The following is a 22623-nucleotide window of genomic DNA, read 5'->3' on the forward strand; positions in this document are numbered from 1 at the left end:
GGAAGCAGCAGACGTTTAAAGAAATGAGAACTCCTCTCCTCTGAGCGGTCATATTAAAGCGACGTCCGTTCATTATTACGTGGCAACAGCTGCATCAGCTGTGAGTGTTTTGTCATATTTTATAATCTCTGTTAGATCAGCTGAACATTGTTCCCCCACATATTTACTTTGCATTCATTGAGAGTGCGGTATAATGAGACAATAACAGGCTACAGATGCGGACACACACACACACACATATATTTATATAAATATATGCAATTTAAAGTATGAGAGCACTCTCATAATAACGTAACACAATCAGAGACTGGATATATCCCCCCCTCTCTCTGGTCGCTGAAATGGGGAATTGAAATTACGGGCCAAAAGTTGTATTTGCAAGTATTAAAAGTAAGCAGAGGACACCAAACCAACTAAGACCCGTCTGTCCGCCGCATCTGCGCACTGTACAACACACACCTACACACTGTACAACACGCACCGACACTGTATCACACACACCTACAGCTCACGCATAATCAGGGTACAGCCGTTGTGTATTTTATTATGTGAAGCGCATTTCCACTGCAGCGGGTAGCCCCGTTTAAGCGTCCTGAACCGTCCTCAAGCGGCCAGGCCAGTTTTTGGTGGCATTTCCATATAGCCTAGTACCGGCTAGCGGGTACTTTTTCCCTCTTTTTCCGGCCCCATAAAATTGTGGTTCTATCAGACCAGGCCAGGGCTGTGACGTCAACACTCGACTGCTGATTGGTCAGAGAGAATCGTCACAACATCGCGCGCGAGATCATCCCTCGCGTCACATATATATCAAGAAGCAAGCTTGCAGCATTTTGTAAACGGAGGAGCTACAAAAATGGCAACGTCGAAGAAAAGCACACCGTGGTCGACCGAGGAGGTGACGACGTTCCTACATCTCATTGGGGATGATAAAATCCAGCGGGAGCTCGACGGAACAACGCGAAATGTGAAAGTGTTCCAGGATGTCTCTGCACAGATGTCCGAACGAGGATTTTCGAGGACTTTCCTACGATGTAGGGAAAACGGCAACGGCTTTACTGGAGTCCCTGCAAGGTACGCTCACTTCTAACAAAGAAGTCTATTTTATCCTTACATTAATGTTCGACAACCCGTGCTTTTATGGAGCCCCAAAGAGCTACATAGCTAGCTAAGGCAGATAGCCTTAGCTAGAGCTATTGTTTGCTAACACCATATGTGCCATTGTTTACGTTCAGTTTTTCTTTTCTATAGTTGCTGTTGCTATTTAGTATTGTGCTGCAGTAGTTTGTGGAATTAACAAGTCATTTTGCTGTTCTAGATGATTACATTGGGACTCGTGAGGAGGAACATTCCCGAACAACGGGTGATGGCAGTGTTCCGTCCACATCGTTATCGAATCCAGAACGGACCCCAGCCGAAGAATCGACACCAACTCAACCACCAACACCGAGTGCCATCACGACACCGCAGCGTGTGGTTCTAGGTAAGAAATAGAAATGGCAAAACGACTGGAATTGTGTTTTGTTTTTTTAAACCTTGGATCATCCGTCGTCAGTAATTAAAATAAGCTATACCACTGTGTGGAAATGCTCTGTTACAAGTAAAGTCTTAGCTAGTAAGCAGCTAGTACAGTTGTGTGTGACATCCTATCATATACATATATTTATATTCATTATCAACAGGCTGGACATAATGTAATTCACTTTCACAATCGTTGTAAACATCTAGGGCCAGAACTTTCTTTAGTTCACCTTACTGTTGTTCTGTTTATACATGTTCTTCTTATATCCTTGTGTGACCTGTACCTGTCCTGTGTGTTTTCCTTATTGCTAATTATTATCTTATTGTCACCCAGGCAAGAGGAAACGAGGAGGAGAGGATCGGGCCCAGCAGGAACGGCACCATGACTGGGCAGCCGACGTGGCCCGTCTCCTCCCTGATACTTCAAAAAACCTTAATAGTTATTGTACATATTATATATTTTTTATCTAGTTAATTTTTAAATGCAACATTTGTACTTCCTTGTTTATTTATTTTCTTTAAAATGTTCATTTTATATTTACAATTCCATGTATATTTATGCTGGCTGCAATACAGTTTTAAATTTTTTATTTGTATTGTTTAATGGCATGCCTTTTTGATACAACATTTGTATTTTTATACTGCCATCAATAAAGTACTTCTTTGACTTATCTTATCTCTTGTTGATAATGAATGGCACCCAACATAAAAAAATCATAAACATACATGAATTTATAAAGCAATAACAAACACCATCAGTTAGGAAAAAGCCCCTTACTTTTAAGAGATTTAAAGCAAGAAATTGAGTTTGCTAGCTTGAGGTCCTCCTCTAAAACATTATTACATGTTTATTTTGTAATGGTATTAAGAATACATGATAAATACATAATACATGTAGAAATTGCTCAATTGTAATACCCTCGTTCTACTAGACTCAAACAACACATTCCTTATATATTTCAAAGATGAGAGAACAAAATAAACCTATAACCCATTCAAGCAAGCTTTTAACATGTCTAGAAGAAAGATTGAGGTTATATTTAATATATGTTATGTTGTGGATACTTTAGTCTCCATCCATGTTTACAATTGTCCACACTATTTTACACTTGCATTTATGAATATAGTTTTGCTGTGTTTTACACTTTAGTATTTATGTTTATAGTTAGCTTTGATATTTGCTTAATTGATTAGAAAGATTTTCTTTTCATGATCTGATATTTCCTCAAATGTTATTATTACTGGTGCTTGAATTTCAAATATTCCAATTCAGATAATATTTGTTTAAAACATTTTACAAACACATGTATATTGAAAAAAAAGAAGGATTTATTTATGTTCAATACAATGAATACAATACAATGCTTGCTGTGATCATTTTCCTTCTTGCTGTGATAACAAGCCACACACCAAGAAACAAGTAAACGATCGCTTCCACATCCTCCATTGTTGTGTGTGTTTTGCGAGTTGTGTCGCATTGAAGATGACGCTGTCACTACCCGATCCGTCACCCTACCCGATCGGTTCTGCGCATGTGCGAGATGGTCCGGAAGTCCGTACGGCAACCCAAGATGGACCCTTGACACAGTGGCTTTTAGCAAAGCTCAAAAAGAAAAACCGAGAGAGATGAGTTATTGTTTTTACAACGTGACTTCACTATTATTTAACAACTCTTTTTATTGGGTTCTTTTATTTGGGGTTAAGTACATTGTCAGAATAAGTGAGAAATAGATTTAACTTCTGTTAGACAGCTGACATACTGACATACTGAATACATATTTACTGTGAATGTATGCACAAATGTATGGCATATGGCTGTCTAACAGAAGTTAAATTAATTCCTCACTTATTCTGAAAATGTACTTAACCCCAAATAAAAGAACCCAATAAAAAGAGTTGTTAAATAATAGTGAAGTCACGTTGTAATAACAATAACTCATGTCTCTCGAGTTTTCTTTTTGAGCTTTGCTAAAAGCCACTGTGTCAAGTGTCCATCTGGTGTTGCCGTCCGGAGTTGTCCAACATGGCGGACCCTCTCGCACATGCGCAGAACCGATCGGGTAGGGTGACGGATCGGGTAGTCACAGACGCCACTGCAGTTTTACCCAGCGTCGCTCCGACCAAAAAGCTGATCGCCCCGCCTACACTGCGTTGCTACCCCAGGTCCTAAACTGTAATGGAAATGCGCCACGGCCTCGGCCGGCCAGCGAGGCAGCCCGAGGCCTGAGCGAGGACGCTTAGGGACGCTTAAACGGGGCTACCCCGTTGCAGTGGAAATGCGCCAAGCAAGCGTCCTCGCTCAGGCCTCGGGCTGCCTCGCTGGCCGTCCGAGGCCGTGGCGCATTCCATTACAGTTTAGGACCTGGGGTAGCAACGCAGTGTAGGCGGAGCGATCGGCTTTTTGGGCGGAGCGACGCTGGGTAAAACTGCGGTGGCGTCATTTTCAATGCGACACAACTCACAAAACACACACAACAATGGAGGATGTGGAAGCGATCGTTTTCTTGTTTATTGTGAAATCCATGGTGCTGACATGCTGTGCTCTGCATAACGTCTGCGAGAGTCATGGAGAGGACTATGATGATGGGTGGAATGCACTGACATCAGAGAGGGTTTGATGCGCTACCTGAATACCTACATATGCATTGTATTGCATTCATTGTATTGAACATAAATAAATCTTTTTTTTTCATATACATGTGTTTGTCAATTTTTTTAAACAAATGTTATCTGAATTGAATATTTAGTAAATATTTGAATTTCAAGCACCAGTAAGTACTGCCCCATAATAAGAACATTTGAGGAAATATCAGATCATGAAAAGAAAATCTTTCTAATAAATTAAGCGAATATCAAAGCTAACTATAAACATAAATACTAAAGTGTAACTATAAACATAAATACTAAAGTGTAAAACACAGCAAAACTATATTCATAAATGCAAGTGTAAAATAGTGTGGACAATTGTAAACATGGATGGAGACTAAAGTATCCACAACATAACATATATTAAATATAACCTCAATCTTTCTTCTAGACATGTTAAAAGCTTGCTTGAATGGGTTATAGGTTTATTTTGTTCTCTCATCTTTGAAATATATAAGGAATGTGTTGTTTGAGTCTAGTAGAACGAGGGTATTACAATTGAGCAATTTCTACATGTATTATGTATTTATCATGTATTCTTAATACCATTACAAAATAAACATGTAATAATGTTTTAGAGGAGGACCTCAAGCTAGCAAACTCAATTTCTTGCTTTAAATCTCTTAAAAGTAAGGGGCTTTTTCCTAACTGATGGTGTTTGTTATTGCTTTATAAATTCATGTATGTTTATGATTTTTTTATGTTGGGTGCCATTCATTATCAACAAGAGATAAGATAAGTCAAAGAAGTACTTTATTGATGGCAGTATAAAAATACAAATGTTGTATCAAAAAGGCATGCCATTAAACAATACAAATAAAAAATGTAAAACTGTATTGCAGCCAGCATAAATATACATGGAATTGTAAATATAAAATGAACATTTTAAAGAAAATAAATAAACAAGGAAGTACAAATGTTGCATTTAAAAATTAACTAGATAAAAAATATATAATATGTACAATAACTATTAAGGTTTTTTGAAGTATCAGGGAGGAGACGGGCCACGTCGGCTGCCCAGTCATGGTGCCGTTCCTGCTGGGCCCGATCCTCTCCTCCTCGTTTCCTCTTGCCTGGGTGACAATAAGATAATAATTAGCAACAAGGAAAACACACAGGACAGGTACAGGTCACACAAGGATATAAGAATAACATGTATAAACAGAACAACAGTAAGGTGAACTAAAGAAAGTTCTGGCCCTAGATGTTTACAACGATTGTGAAAGTGAATTACATTATGTCCAGCCTGTTGATAATGAATATAAATATATGTATATGATAGGATGTCACACACAACTGTACTAGCTGCTTACTAGCTAAGACTTTACTTGTAACAGAGCATTTCCACACAGTGGTATAGCTTATTTTAATTACTGACGATGGATGATCCAAGGTTTAAAAAAACAAAACACAATTCCAGTCGCTTTGCCATTTCTATTTCTTACCTAGAACCACACGCTGCGGTGTCGTGATGGCACTCGGTGTTGGTGGTTGAGTTGGTGTCGATTCTTCGGCTGGGGTCCGTTCTGGATTCGATGACGATGTGGACGGAACCGCCATCACCCGTTGTTCGGGAATGTTCCTCCTCACGAGTCCCAATGTAATCATCTAGAACAGCAAAATGACTTGATAATTCCACAAACTACTGCAGCACAATACTAAATAGCAACAACAACTATAGAAAAGAAAAACTGAACGTAAACAATGGCACATATGGTGTTAGCAAACAATAGCTCTAGCTAAGGCTATCTGCCTAGGCTATCTGCCTTAGCTAGCTATGTAGTTCTTTGGGGCTCCATAAAAGCACGGGTTGTCGAACATTAATGTAAGGATAAAATAGACTTCTTTGTTAGAAGTGAGCGTACCTTGCAGGGACTCCAGTAAAGCCGTTGCCGTTTTCCCTACATCGTAGGAAAGTCCTCGAAAATCCTCGTTCGGACATCTGTGCAGAGACATCCTGGAACACTTTCACATTTCGCGTTGTTCCGTCGAGCTCCCGCTGGATTTTATCATCCCCAATGAGATGTAGGAACGTCGTCACCTCCTCGGTCGACCACGGTGTGCTTTTCTTCGACGTTGCCATTTTTGTAGCTCCTCCGTTTACAAAATGCTGCAAGCTTGCTTCTTGATATATATGTGACGCGAGGGATGATCTCGCGCGCGATGTTGTGACGATTCTCTCTGACCAATCAGCAGTCGAGTGTTGACGTCACAGCCCTGGCCTGGTCTGATAGAACCACAATTTTATGGGGCCGGAAAAAGAGGGAAAAAGTACCCGCTAGCCGGTACTAGGCTATATGGAAATGCCACCAAAAACTGGCCTGGCCGCTTGAGGACGGTTCAGGACGCTTAAACGGGGCTACCCGCTGCAGTGGAAATGCGCCATTAATGGTCTTAGAAAAATATGGACTCTTTGTAGATATCTACTAAACTAAAGCAAATAAAGAGAGTAGGTCTGTTATACTGAGTGATATATATTTTACACACTGCTCTGCTTTCTCCACGGGCCTCACAGCTGTTCTCACTGTAAACATCGCGTTGCGATGCAGTTTCTAAAATAATATCCAGGGGATGCATGCAGAGCTGTCATTGGCTGAGATAAGTCCGGCCGTGCGTCACGCCTCCACCGTTCCCGGAAATGCATCCGCGGAGGAGCCGTGGAGGAACCATCAGTGTATCCTCGGTTATAGCTCCTCCAGAGAGCCTCCTCGACGATCGATCCTCGGTCCTCGGTGTGCATTTAGAGAAATGAGACGTCCTTCAAAATGGCGCGCTGAAATTCATTTCCGGGTCACTACCGGAGGACCGAGGAGTCGAGGAGTTGAGGAGGGGACGTTTGAGTATTGAGAAGCCTCTAGTGTCCACGTGCATCAGGTGAACACACCCTAATTTACATGACGCAAGACTGGTCATTACGTAGCACGTAATACTACAGCGCCTCACACTGGTACAATAACAGTATTACATCCCTATAGTACGGAATAGAGACAATCTCTAGTCTATACATTCAATAACTGAGGACATATGTAAACATTTCCCTTAACACCCCCACTTGTTCTCACGTTGCTGTACTCCAAAAATGTAAACAAAATGAAAATGTGGACCTCCTCACACATTTTAAACTCCAAAAACGATTCCTGCAAACTTCTTCAGTTTCAGCTTAGTTACAGGTGTTGTCATTATGTCTGCCACCATCTCTTCAGTAGGGCAGTACACCTGAGTTAGTTTCCCATCCTTTACAGTTGATCTTATGAAGTGGTACTTTATGTCCACGTGCTTACACCTCTGTCTGCTTACAGGGTTTTTGGCTAGGCCAATTGTTCCCTGGTTGTCCTCATACACTACGGTTTGTGCATATTTGTAATCATCGATACCCTCCAGTAACTGGTCTAGATATATACACTCTTGTATAGTTGAGGCCAGAGCTATATTCCGCCTCACAAAACGCCCCTGATCACACCTAGAATCAAGTTTTCTCTTGTCCTGTTTGTATGTGTAACATACAGACCCAAACTTCTGCATTGTAGAGATGTTAGGCTTTTTATCTGTCAGCATCTGGTAAGGGGTTTGTCCTGTACGCCTGATAAAACATCTGTTACGTACTATGGCTGCTGTTTGGACTGCGTAGTTCCATAACTGTTTTGGCAGCTGACTTTCGGTTAGCATACACCTACCCATCTCAAAAAGAGTACGCCAGCTTCTCTCAGCTGTACCGTTCTGGTGGGGTGAGTACAGGGCTGACGTCTCATGTCTTATCCTGTTTTTCCTTAACAACGTTTGGAAATCCCTGCATGTGAACTCTGTGCCGTTGTCTGACCTTATACACTTCACTTTCCCGTATGGGGCTGTATCTGCTAGGAATGTTTCCGTTGCCTGTACCGTGTCACTTTTAGTTTTTAGAAAACATACAAATATTGCACCCGAGTAGTTATCAGTGAATGACTGTATATATTTGTAACCATCTCTTGACTCTGTAGCTACTGGACCGGCTAGGTCCGTGTGTACCATTTGTAATGGAGCCTTTGCTCTACGATCAGGGTTTCTATTTCTGGTTTGTGCAAATTTCCCCTGAATACACACCTCACATTCTTGGTCGGGTCTATCTGTTTTGCCCTTGATCTGCATACCTTCAACCACATTTTGCATTTGTAGCACATCGTCATAATTACAGTGGCCTAGTATTTCATGCCACGTCTGTACATCATGCAACTGCTTCAAATCACGTGACATATGATGTCCGAACCAGCAACTGCTTCATTTCCTGAATTAATCACTTGACTGGTTCGCGGTCCAATCAGGCGATTCAATGCACTGCCTCGTCTCTATTCTGACAGGTTGAAACAGTTTCAAACTTGAGCGCTTCAACACTTTATAACCGCTCTAAACAATGCGCAATGTGTCGGTTGTTGTCGTAGTTTGCGTTGTTGCTGTTGAGTTGTTGTTGGTATTGCATTTGAATTGTATCATTCATTATAGAGCAAGCCAGGAAGAAAGACAGGTCGTTCTGGCTCGGGAAACACTTCGAAATGTGGAGAAGTTGTGAACAAAAAGACAATGAGTAATATTAAAAACACTTCAATAGTTTAAGGAATAGATAGCCCAGTTGATGGATCCGGCGGCCAGGATGCGGTGATGTCCTCCGCGCAGCTGGTTCAAAGCCCGGAATAGTTACACTTTTAATCATTGTTTTTCAACTTTAATACTTTAATAACTGATAAAAAGCCCTCTCCGCCCAATTTTTTTTTCCAGCACTCTCTAGTCTCTTCTCAATAACTCAATACACACAATTATCAATCTTTAATTGCAAATAGAACATGATATTCAGTCTTAGTGTGTGTGTTTATCGAATATTTTTCAAGGCAAAGATATGTTAAACCCACTGCAGCGTTGCACTTCGCCAGGAGAGGTCGCTGTAACTGAAGCTTTGAGAAATGAACCTATTTCCGACACAATTGTCCAAGTGGTTCGACGCTGCATTCAAAGCTTCATTTTGCCATCACTAGAGAATACCTCAAAGAAACATGGCATCAACAAACTGACCTGCTACAATGAAAAAAACAAGGAACCTGTATAGTGGCTTGGCCAAACCAAGTTGAAACCAAGGGATCATTAATAGTAACAGAATACACAAAGGACCCAAATTCCCCCTTTAACATGAAAGCAGGTGGTTTGTCCCAATTGGCTCCTTGCAGTATTTAGTCCTCAGAGCTAGGCCACGCCCTTTGCTGAACCAGGAAGTAAACTCCCCCAATGGACATGGTAACTCAAGAGACAAAGAAAGTAATTAATACAAATAATTTTGTCAGTTAATTTATGTAACCGTAGCCAAAGTCTGACAGTCTGACGTCAGGCCGCTTAATAAAAAAGCAAGTTAAGCTAACTGTACTCGGCAAGCTTATCAAAATGTCTTACACGTGTAAAGTTTGTAAGTTCAGTAGCTACAGGGTCCATTCCTGCATGCATTTGGTTGTTTGTATTCAAAATGTTTTCAAATATTGTGTATTATCTAAGAATAGTGATAATGTATTTGCCAAACAGTGCCTTTTTGTTGTGTCTCGTCAAATGTGTTAGTTATGTTTATGTATTATGTCTGTCATTTCATGTTTAGTAAGGTTTTCATGTTTATTCACGTCATGACAGGTCTGTATATTTATGTCATTCGTCTCTAGTTAAGTCCCCGTGTTTCATGTCGTGTCTCGTTTTCCATTTCCTGTTTCATTTTCTACTTACCTCTTGTCTCTCATTTCAGGCCCTGTTACTTCCTCCCTTTGTGTGTTTTCCCGCCATCGTCAGCGTCTGCCCCGCCCCTGATTGTTTCCACCTGTTCCCACTCACCTCTTGTTTAAATAGTCCTGTCTCCCCCTGTCCTGTGTCAGTTCATGTTTGTTCCCACGTGTGGTCGTGCCAGGCCTCAGCAAAGAGAGGATCGTTTCCAGTCTTGTCAGGTTTTGTTAGTTTAACTTTATTTTAGAGGGATTTTAAAAAGAAAATCTATGTTACATTCAAGACTGTCCCTGGGTCGTGCATTTGGGTTCTCCAGTTTGTGTCGAGGTCGTGACACCTTTTCAACTACAGCACGTCTCTAAAATGGCTTCATATTCTTTGTGTTTTGTTATCGCCACTGTTTTAAAAATGCAATCTCCATGTGTTTGGATATTAATATCGATTGTTTTATGGATGAACATATTTATCATTTAGCATAAGAAAATACATGGTCTTGATACCATTCAACAATTAAGAATACATTGTTAAAATGTATTGTTTGCTGTCTCCCTGCAGTTATTGGTGAGCTTTAAAATTGTGTCAAGAATCTCTGGTAATCTGTAAATTACCAGCATGACATGAAGTATACTATAATAAATACTTTTACAATACTGATACTGTAACTTAAAATTATAGCATTAAAGTTTCTATTTTACAATTGAAACACTATTACTGTAAACAAAAATACAGTACTTTTTAAATGGCAGTGTTTTATTTTATAGTTAAAATACTATTACCTTAAACAAAAATACAATGCTTGGAAATTACTGTTTTATTTTACAGCTATAACACTACTGTTGTAACAAAAAAAAGTAATTAAATATTACTGTGTTTCATTTGACAGTTAAAACACTATTACCGTAAACACAAATACAGTACTTGGAAGTTACTGTGTTTCATTTGACACTGTTACTGTAAATAAAAACTTGTAAATACTGTGATTACCTTTACAGTATTTTACTGGCAGCAATTGACAAGTTACTTACTGTAATTCATTTTACAGTATTTAACTTGTCAATTGCTGCCAGTTAAATACTGTGAATTTCACGGTACGTTTCTTACAGTGTACAGCAGCGCAGAATGGACAGAGGAAACATGATTGGGCCTCAAGTTTTTTGCAGTCAATATACATTCTCCTACAAACTTGGGATAGGAGGGTGAGTGAACAAGTTATCCATTGGTTGGAAGCTACATCCCCATTGTTAGACGTACTACATCCTGAACACTGCTCCTTCAAAATGACAATGTGGACATATGTCGCCATTTTGTAATTTCTGTTATTTTCAGTTGAGAATGTTTCAAAGTAATCTTAAAAAATTAAACTTACTTTTTGTTTATACTGTATATAAGTAGATGTTTAAATATTAAATACTGTATTCATTAATGGTTGTATAATTATACAAATATTTTAAGTTTTAAAAGGTTTATAGTAATTGTTCCCTACAGAACATGTTGTGCTGTAGAACTTTAGGTTCTGTATTTATTTTTGTGTTTGATCATAAAAATCGAATACATTTTTTTTTTAAAAACAGTTTTTCTCATCAGAACTTTATTTAAGGTATTTGAATGTAACATTTTAAGACAATGGATTTTGAGAAGAGAGGAAACATCTGTAACATTACAGTGTTTTCCTGTGCAATCTTTGAGGACAATTCCTGTTTATTAATTGCTTTTGCACTTTATTTCATTGAAAGTATTTTACTTTAATTTAAGGGTTTTTGTTTGGCAGCCGCTGCTGCCAGTACTTCGACCGTTTCTTTACGAGTTTTCTTTTTTACAGTGTAGCCTATTTGATTTGACCCAACTAGACTCATGGGTGAGATGCTTTTTGTGCATTGTTGCTTGCTCTATGTACAATATAGTATTTGACAGGAAACCATTGTATGAGCTTCCTCCAGGAAGTACCGGAGCTGGGGACTACAGTTGTGCAGGTTTATCATTGTAAATTGACAGTAAATTGCTGGCAACTCATCTGCATTACTTTCACAGTACACATTGTACATTCACAGTACATTACTGGCAACTCCTGCATTGCTTTCACAATAGAAATGTAAAAGTACAGGCCCTTGTTGTAATGCATGTACAACAAAATGATGTAATTCCCCAGTAATATACTGTAATATCACAGTAATTCCTTAGTCATTGAAGCTGTGAAGTTACAGTATACAGTTTTAGCTTTACAGCAATGCATTGTAATATCATGGATGTGAAATTACAATGCATTGCTGTGAAGACATTCAGTCTGTTTTCTTTGACAGCTACCTACCCGGAGAAGTTGATTGAGGCTTTTGATAAGATCAATTATCTTATCAAAAGCCTCACTCAACTTCTCCGGGTCTGCCACGATGAAATTCCAGTATTTGATTAGGTAGCTGTCAAAGAAAACAGATTGAATTGATCTTATCAAAAGCCTCACTCAACTTCTCCGGGTCCTCCAGGATGTTTACTGCCATGCTGAAATGCCAGTATTTGATTAGGTAGCTGTCAAATAAAACAGACACACAGTATTACCTTTTGTCAGAGTAGTATTCATACACAATGGTAAGTATACATGCTGCAACATTTGAATTCGTTTTTTTAAATGTATGTGCTCATGTGTTTCTTTGTTGGTGTATAGGCTACTGCTTGAATATGCTTAATGAAAGGCAGGTTTTCATAACGATAATTATTTGAGTAGGAGGACATTGTTAGTGTGTCAGTGTGTCAGGCAGCATGCTAACACTACAACTGGTATTTCCTTGGCTTGTCAGTGATTTATATTTGAATGCAGCATCTACAGCTACTACATGGACTTTTAACATTAAAACATTTACTTTGATGATTGACATTAGCATTATTAGCATCATACTGTAGCTGGTGTATCCCACAGTCCCATTGATTACGATCTCCGTCCTCTCTGAGCATGGCCTAAGGACAGATTTTTTTGTTTTGTTAAAATACTAGTTTTAACTAAAAGTATAGGAAATCGGAACATTGTATAATTTTAAGGCATTATAAAAAAAGAAATTCTGCTAAGCGCCAATTATTTGTTGGGCGAGGCCTTCATTTTTCCTTTTTGTTTAACCTTATTACCCAAATGATCAACTACTACTAAAATAGGAGAGTTTTATCTTCTACTTTAAGACACACAGTATTACCTTTTGTCAGAGTACAAGTATTCATACACAATGGCAAGCAGCAGCGACGTAGAGGTAGCTGCTTCAATAGCAGCAGCAAGCAATGCATGGAGAGGGATCTGGCAGGTTAAATAGAGCGGCATATTAAGGAGACTCTGTTTGGTTGGTTGTAGTGTGGCAAGGGGGCGTTATGTATGAATGCAGCATAAGTGCTCGAGTTGACTGCCTGAACTAGCTCGCAGGCTTCGCCCCACTGCGCCACCCAGGGACGGGTGGCGCAGTGGTCTGTGCGTTTGATCATCAGATCAAGGGGGCGTTGGGGAACTCCAGTTCGAAACCCGCTGCCGCCCCACTGCGTCAGGCCGTTGTGTCCTTGGGCAAGACACTTCACCCGAATATGCTCCTGTGGGTATTGTCCACAGTAGATTACCATTACATGTATGATCTGTAATGTGTATCTGTAAAGCGCTTTGAGAGTCTTTGATAAAGCGCTATAATAAATATAAGGATTATTATTATTATTTAAGCTAACTGTACTCGGCAAGCTTATCAAAATGTCTTACACGTGTAAGGTTTGTAAGTTCAGTAGCTACAGGGTCCATTCCTGCATGCATTTGGTTGTTTGTATTCAAAGTGTTTTCAAATATTGTGTATTATCTAAGAATAGTGATAATGTATTTGCCAAACAGTACCTTTTTGTTGTGTCTCGTAAAATGTGTTAGTTATGTTTATGTATTATATCTGTCATTTCATGTTTATTCACGTCATGATAGGTCTGTCTATTTATGTAATTCGTCTCTAGTTAAGTCCCCGTGTTTCATGTCGTGTATCGTTTTTCATTTTCTGTTTAATTTTCTACTTACCTCTTGTCTCTCATTTCAGGCCCTGTTACTTCCTCCCTTTGTGTGTTTTCCCGCCATCGTCAGCGTCTGCCCCGCCCCTGATTGTTTCCACCTGTTCCCACTCACCTATTGTTTAAATAGTCCTGTCTCCCCCTGTCCTGTGTCAGTTCATGTTTGTTCCCACGTGTGGTCGTGCCAGGCCTCAGCAAAGAGAGGATCGTTTCCAGTCTTGTCGGGTTTTGTTAGTTTAAGTTTATTTTAGAGGAATTTTCTGTTCAATGACATTAAAAAGAAAATCTTTGTTACATTCAAGACTGTCCCTGGGTCGTGCATTTGGGTTCTCCAGGTTGTGTCGAGGTCGTGACACCTTTTCAACTACAGCACATCTCTAAAATGGCTACATATTCTTTGTGTTTTGTTATCGCCACTGTTTTAAAAATGCAATCTCCATGTGTTTGTATATTAATATCGATTGTTTTATGGATGAAAATATTTATCATTTAGCATAATAAAATACATGGTCTTGATACCATTCAACAATTAAGAATACATTGTTAAAATGTATTGTTTGCTGTCTCCCTGCAGTTATTGGTGAGCTTTAAAATTGTGTCGAGAATCTCTGGTAATCTGTAAATTACCAGCATGACATGAAGTATAGGCAAGGCAAGGCAAGGCAAGTTTATTTATATAGCACTTTTCAACACAAGGCAATTCAAAGTGCTTTACAAAAAATGAAAGACATTAAGAGAATGGCATTTAAAATCAGTCATTAAAAAGAAAAGCTAATAAAATAAACATTAAAAGAAAACTACATGGATAAAAGTTACAGTGCAGTCTAAGATATGAATAGTTAAATTAAAAGCGGCGACAAAATGAAAAGTCTTCAGCCTGGATTTAAAAGTAGTCAGAGTTGCAGCGGACCTGCAGGTTTCTGGGAGTTTGATCCAGATATTTGGAGCATAATAACTGAACGCTGCTTTACCATGTTTAGTTCTGACTCTGGGGACAGAAAGCTGACCAGTCCCTGAAGACCTGAGATATCTGGATGGTTCATAATTTAGCAGGAGGTCAGAAATGTATTTTGGGCCTAAACCATTCAGTGCTTTATAAACCAGCAGCAGTATTTTGAAATATATTCTTTGACACACAGGAAGCCAGTGTAAAGACTTCAGAATAGGAGTGATGTGATCCACTTTCTTAGTGTTAGTGAGGACTCAAGCAGCAGCGTACTGAATCAGCTGCAGCTTCCTAATAGATTTTTTAGTGAGACCTGTGAAGACACCATTGCAGTAGTCGAGTCTACTGAAGATAAAAGCATGGACACGTTTTTACAAATCCTGCTCTGACATTAGTCTTTTAATCCTAGATATATAATGTAGGTGATAGTAGGCTGATTTATTAAGTGTTTTAATGTGACTATTGAAACTCAGGTCAGAGTACATGACTACACCTAGATTTCTGGCTTTATCTGTTGTTTTGCACATTGCAGACTGAAGCTCAGCGCTAACTTTTATACGTTCTGACTTGGCTCCAAAAACCATTACCTCAGTTTTATCTTTGTTTAATTGGAGAAAGTTCTGACACATCCAGTCATTGATTTGTTCAATGCACTTACTCAGTGTTTGAATTGGAGCCTGACTGGAACACATCTAAACAGTTATTTAAATGCAAGAAATTACTCAACCGTTGAAAAACAACTTTTTCAATGATTTTACCTAGAAATGGGAGGTTTGATATGGGCCTGTAATTGTTCATTACTGAAGCATCTAGATTATTCTTTTTTAAGAGAGGTTTAATGACTGCAGTTTTCAGGGCCTGTGGAAAAATACCTGAGTGAAGCGATTTGTTTACTATATGAACTAGATCTGAGGCCTGAAATCCTGTTGGAATAATATCAAGGCAACAGGAGGAGGATTTCAGAATTGTATAATGTCCTCTAGGTTTTTATCATTAATCTGATGGAATTGTGTCATGGTGTTTGACTTGATGTTAGGTGGACACAGAGACAACACATTTGCTGTTCCTGATGCAGAGGCACTGACTGCTTGTCTGATTTTCTGAATTTTGTCAGTGAAAAAGGAGGCAAAATCATTGCACGCCCTGGTGGATAGAAATTCAGAGGCTACTGACACTGGGGGGTTAGTTAGTCTGTCGACGGTAGCAAACAAGGCATGTGCATTGTTTTTGTTTTTGGTAATGATGTCAGAGAAGAAAGACTGTCGTGCGTTTTTCAATTCCAAATTATAAAGGCCAAGTCTCTCTTTATAGATTTCAAAGTGAACCTGAAGATTTGTTTTTCGCCACCTGCGTTCAGATTTTCGACATTCTCTTTTTTCTGCTCTCACGGTCATGGCCTTTCTCCATGGAGATATTTTCTTGCCAGACACTTCCTTTACCTTAGTTGGAGCAATGGCATCTATAACATTTTTAATTTTTGAATTAAAATGATCTACTAGCTCATTTACTGAGATGATAGCAGGGGCAAGTGTGGAAGAAACATTCTGAGTAAACATTTCCCTAGTATTTTCAGTTAAATATCGCTTTGTGGTTACCTATTTTTGAACATTTTTGTGAACAGAAATAGAGCTCTCAAAGAAAACACAGGAATGATCAGAGAGTGCAACATCAGTCACCACAACCTTACAGATATTCAGACCCTTTGAGATAATTAAGTCCAGAGTGTGCCCCTTATTGTGCGTGGGCTCCGTCACATGCTGAGTCAGTCCATAGCTATCAGGAACACAAAACAGTTATTTTGCCCCTCTGTCCTGGGGGTTGTCAACATGGATATTAAAATCACCAACAATGACTAGACGGTCAAAGTTAATACACACTATAGATAGCAGTTCAGTAAAGTCATCAAAAAAGCTTGCACAGTATTTGGGTGGTCTATAGATATTTAGGGAGGAGCATTTCAGCTGAAGGGCCACATATTCGAAAGAAGCAAAGTTCCCATAAGATGTCTTCCTGCATTGAAGGGAATCATTGAACAGAATAGCAACTCCACCTCCTTTCTTATGCATTCTTTCCTGACTCATAAAACTAAAGTTGGGAGGTGTTGATTCGATAAGAGTAGTAGTAATGATGTTCCTTTCGTCAAATTAGTATGCATAGAAAGTGACAGGTGGACACGCCCCCAATTATGCAAATGAGCTAAGTCCGTCTCCCATTGGCCAATGAGCTAAGTCCCGCCTCCCATGTCCCGCCTCCCATTCTTTGATGTCAGATTGGCGTGAAAGGCCCCCCGGCGTGATTCTTTTGTTGTATCAATTAAGATAGTTAAGGTATTTGACCCCTGACCCTGAGAGTGGAGTAATTGCCCCGCAATTAGATTAGCCCCAGGTACCCCCTTTGTGTATAGGTATTTTATTGTATCAATTAAGATAGTTAAGGTATTTGACCCCTGACCCTGAGAGTGGAGTAATTGCCCCGCAATTAGATTAGCCCCAGGCACCCCCTTTTTGTATAGGACTTTTGTTGTATTGATTAAGGTATCTGACCCCTGACCCCGAGAGTGGAGTAATTGCCCCGCAATTAGATTAGCCCCAGGCACCCCCTTTGTTGTATAGGTCTTTTGTTGTATTGAATAAGGTATTTGACCCCTGACCCCGAGAGTGGAGTAATTGCCCCGCAATTAGATTACCCCCAGGCAGTCCCTTTGTTGTATAGGTCTTTTGATGTATTGAATAAGATAGTCTCTTTGACCCCTGCCCCTCAGAGCCCTTTGTTGTCTAATCTAATTAGCCTTTGATGCCTGCCATTTGATGTGATGTGTAATTTCACACTGATGAAAGCCTCTGTATAAATGACTAGACTACGACCGTAGAGAGATATGCTCAAAACTAAATTTAAAAAAGACAGACAATTCAGCTTACCAAGTCAACCGTCTGAAGCGCCAGTCAAGAAACGAATGCAGCATCGGGGGATGGGTTCAGAGTACAGCCTCGTTCTGGTCATGTGTGTTGGAGGAGGGGCTCTGTAAGGAAGTCTGAAGGAAGGGGGATATATTCCCCCCCCCCGTTTGTGTACTTTAAAATTATAGCTCACTCGAGATGGTTTCTCCAAAATGACAGGTTTTGCATACATAAAAAGTGTATCTTACAGTTCCTTTAGTTGTAGGATTGTGAACTAATGTATAATTACTTTTATTAACTATAGGTTTGCATCCATTAAAGTGTATCTTACACTTCCTTTGTGAGTGAATTACACATAAATCTGCAGAGTGTCACTAATATATATATATATATATTCTTTTATTTAACCAGGTAAAAAAACTCATTGAGATTCAAATCTCTTTTCCAAGAGTTACCTGGCCAAGAAGGGCAGCATGTACAAAGTTACAACATATAAAACACAGACATGAAAGGCAGACAAATACAGCTGTAAAACACAAATAAAATGGCACATTAGCCAGTCAATATGCGAAGTAAAACAAACTATTAAAATCATTCAAAAACTGGCAACATTTAAAACGATTTCATACGAGCACTCACATCGACCAAAACTAAAAAAGTGTTACGCAGTGACTGACATTCTGTTGGGAGTTCACACCCGAGCTGCTGTAGGGAGTTGAGTATGTTATGGCTCTCGGGGGATGGTGGGTTAAGAGACAGATTCTTAGTTTTTGGACTGCCTCAGGGGGTTAACGAAATCTACTAAAACAAAGTACTTCATTATCTACTTTTTTCAGCTTTTATACACAAAAGTGCAGGGAAGGTAGGCAGATTTAGAACACTATATGTGCGATAGTGTTAGTGTTCCCTGCCCTTAATGGCAGCATTAGGAAGAGTTTTTATTTATTTTTGATACTTTTTCGTTAAAGTATGTTTTATTTTAATTTTACTTGATATAGTCTGTCCTTCCTTTTATTATTCTCTGCTTGGAGAAATGTTGTATATACATATAAATAAAATGCACAGAAAAACTGTTGTACTCATTACCTCATTGGGCTGTAACAGGAAACATGTCTGAGAAACGTGTTATGCATAGGGTGTATTACACTCCATCTAATCCAGGGAGTTTAGGAGGTGTGCATAAACTCCATAGAGCTGTACAGAATGAAATGGGTAAACAAGTAAATGTAGAGAAAGTCAGAGAATATTTATCGGAGCAGGATGCATATACTTTGCATAAGCCGGCACGGGTGCATTTTGTAAGAAACAGAGTTGTTGTACTCAGACCGCTACAACAATTTCAAGCAGATCTCTGCGATATGCAGTCGCTGTCCGAATATAATGATGGTTTTAATTATTTGTTAACAGTCGTAGACGTATTTTCGAAAAAAGCCTATGCTCAAGCATTAAAAAAGAAGTCGGGTATTGAGGTTACCAAGGCCTTTGATACAATTTTAACACACAGCGAGATTCCTATAAAGATACAAACAGACACGGGGAAAGAGTTCTTTAATAAAGTTTTTCAAAACTTGTTGAAGAAAAGAGGTATTGCACATTATGCAACAGCCAGTGACATGAAGGCATGTGTGGTAGAGAGATTTAACCGTACGCTGAAAACTAAAATGTGGAGGTATTTTACAGCTAAAAACACTCTATATATATATAGATATATAGACGTCTTACCTGAACTAATTGAAAGTTACAATAATAGTTATCATCGAAGTAATAAAATGACGCCAATGCAGGTGACAAAGGAAAATGTGGCTCAAGTGTTTCGGAACCTGTATACCCCCTCTAGCCAACGTAAAAAAGCTGCTGCCAAAATGAACTTTAAGGAGGGCGAACTTGTAAGGATATCCAAATTGAGAGGGGTATTTGATAAAAAATATGAGCAGAGTTATACTGACAAACTATTTACGGTGTCTGAAGGCTTACCTCGGCAGCCACCTGTTTACAAGCTCAAAGATTATGATGGAGAAGAGATCAAGGGGACTTTTTATAAGAAAGAGTTACAAAAAGTGAAGATAGCCAATGACAAGCCTTTTCAAGTCGAGAAAATTCTAAAAAGGCGTGTGGTGAGAGGGAAAAAACAAATGTTTCTATCTTGGCATAATTGGCCTGAAAAATTCAACAGCTGGGTTGATGCAGACGAAATCAAAGATGTATAAAAGCAAACAGAATCAACGCTCAGTCCTTCATTACAGCCATGGAAAAATTATTTCAGGTGACTCTGGCTTTATTAGGAAGACAAACATATAATACAAATGGGTTAGGGGTTAAATGTAACGATCGTGGACTTAATAGTCTAACAAAATACTTTTATCTGAATACATTTGTTCTTTTTAAGAGCACTTTTTGAAATTATTTATTTATTATTTCAGTGGAACAATCCAGTTTTTGTTAACATTAACGCTTTCTTCTCTTTTTCTTGTGTTACTAAGATACTTTTAGACACACTTTGGTGTATGCAACACTTGTTCAGATAAACAAGGTTTTTTCTTTTCTGATAAACTTACATATTTTAGTTATTTTATGTTACCAAGATACTTTGAGATACACCCTGATGTACGCAACACTTAACAAAGGGTATAATATGAAGTAGTTGGTAAGGAAGGGGTTTTTCTTTAAGGGTGCAAAACTTTAGAACAGGGTAAAATATTCATTAATTTGTATTGAATTGAGTTTTCTTTTTTTGATTTTCAACATACTATATGACTTTTCCATATTTCTGACATTCTATACTTTTCTGACTTTTTTCTGTAGAATCTTGACAAAACTATTACTTGTTCTTAAATGATGACCTATTGCTGGAGATGAGATGAAAAAGCTACAACGCTTAAAGAACTTTTTTCTAAAAACTCTCAATTCTATAATTGACTACCACCATTCAACGCAATAAGCCCCACCCTCCACTAAGCAAATCATCTAAAACGAAGGACCTCGCTAAGACGACCGTTGTAAACTAGCCATGGAGCAGAGAAAAGCCAAGACTCCCCCCGCGAGTTGCAGCCAGGAACAGACTACTGGACTACCATCATCACCACCAAGGGGGAAACCCGAATCTTGCAATACTACTGATGCTGATTTTGCTCCTTGGGCCAAAACGTCTCTGTTTATGGACACAGTGAAAGCGGTGTTGGTTGATATTGTGGAGAGGGTGATACATCGGTACAGAGAAGAAATATGCAACGGGTGCCGAGTCAGTCACCCCGGCCAGAGGCAACACGATTTTCTGAATGACATGTCCGATTTTTACTTCAGAAACAATTACAACGCATTAATGAAAAGACTCTGGCTCACCGACTTCATTACTGAGATCGACCAGACTCTTAATGATAAAGACATTTTCACGGATGATTGGAGGATAGGACGCCCTTCGGAAGCTTTTCTGCACAAGCTTGTAAAATGCAGATGCCTCAAGGAGAGACTTGAAATATCCATACAGAGTTGGATGGAGAAGAAGAAGACTAACAAACAGCAGTTGGATGGAGAAGCCAGGGACTTGTTCGATACATTGACTTTTTTCTTTAAGTAAAATAAAAATGGGAAACTACTATGCAAAACGCTCTGTATATATTGATCATAATGTAGTCATTACCCTTTTAATAAGTGTGGTGATGGGGACGATTGAAAACAGAACGAGTAGTGACCCCTGTGTAAAAAGAATGGCCGAAGTTTGTAAACTGGAAGACATTTTGGATATCGTTCATTCTGGCAGTACTATTCCGGGTCATTGGGAAACGATTGTAAACAAAACATTTAAAGTGGTCCTGGAATCTTCATTTTCCGAAACATTCTGTAACATTATCTCAGAAATGAAACAAACATCAAAAGTGTATCATGTGCTCTCATTGTATGCTCTGTTTGTAGATGTAATGCATCTTTGCGTCGAAAACAGCATACACGTGAATATTTTGACTGAAGTGAAAAAACTCCATCACGATATCTCCAGTAATATGGGGAATTCTAAGCTGGAGACTGTCCTGGGGATGCTACAATCAGTATAACTATTGATTTTGTGTGTGAAAAAAATAAAAAAAGTGTTTTTTTACATCTAAAAACTGTTGTCATCATTATAGCAAGGGGAGCGTGTCTGATACATGTGTATTACATTCCTTCTTGTTGTGTTTTTCAGTGTTTTCTATGTGTCTGTACACACAAAGCACACTTCATTATCTACTTTTCAGCTTTTTTAAAAAGAAAAGTATATCTTTCGGTAACTTTCTCAGAGAATTTAAGCATAAATCTGTCAAATGTTCAAAACAGCCTTGTTTCACTGAAATACCCTCAAAATGACAAACTGCCATTAAGAGTCAGATTCTTAACCAAATCTACTGACACAAAGTACTTCATTATCTACTTTTCAGCTTTTAAATACAAAAGTGTATCTTTCGGTAACCTTCTTGAGAGAATTAAGCATAAATCTGTCAGGGATTCTTAACGAAATCTACTGACACAAAGTACTTCATTATCTACTTTTCAGCTTTTATACACAAAGTGTATCTTTCAGTAACTTTACCAGAGAATTTAACCATAAATCTGTCAAATGTTCAAAACAGCCTTGTTTCACTGAAATACCCTCAAAATGACAAACTGCCATTAAGAGTCAGAATCCTAACGAAATCTCCTCAAACAGAGTACTTTCTACAGATGAAGCCTCCCACTCAACGCAATATGTCCCACCCACTCAGCAAATCATATAAAACTAAGGACGACCGTTAAAAACTAGCCATGGATCTGAGAAAAACCAAGTCTGATGTAGCCTGCCCTTATTATCACCAGGATAATGGATATGGGCTTAATGAATGGATGTTACAAAGTAGGGGAGGATGTCCCCGAAGAAGA

The 22623-nt window shown here is 38.9% G+C and overlaps 1 protein-coding gene and 1 long non-coding RNA gene across 2 annotated transcripts in view; one reads left to right on the forward strand and one right to left on the reverse strand.

Moving 5' to 3' along the window:
- Positions 1-12254, reverse strand: part of LOC117450830 (protein SPMIP3-like) — a 349252-nt gene extending 336998 nt beyond the window's left edge. The window contains exon 1 of the mRNA XM_071203786.1: positions 12250-12254. Within this exon, the coding sequence (XP_071059887.1) occupies position 12250 (1 nt within the window). The 5' untranslated portion in view covers positions 12251-12254. The remainder of the gene's footprint in view (positions 1-12249) is intronic.
- Positions 855-2078, forward strand: LOC139434831 (uncharacterized). Its single transcript, XR_011644138.1, has 3 exons — positions 855-1071; positions 1316-1480; positions 1853-2078. It is a non-coding gene; the product is annotated as an uncharacterized lncRNA (long non-coding RNA).
- Positions 12255-22623: the final 10369 nt, after the last annotated feature.

Source organism: Pseudochaenichthys georgianus, chromosome 1 (assembly GCF_902827115.2).
Source record: "Pseudochaenichthys georgianus chromosome 1, fPseGeo1.2, whole genome shotgun sequence".
NCBI classification, from domain to species: Eukaryota; Metazoa; Chordata; class Actinopteri; order Perciformes; family Channichthyidae; genus Pseudochaenichthys; species Pseudochaenichthys georgianus.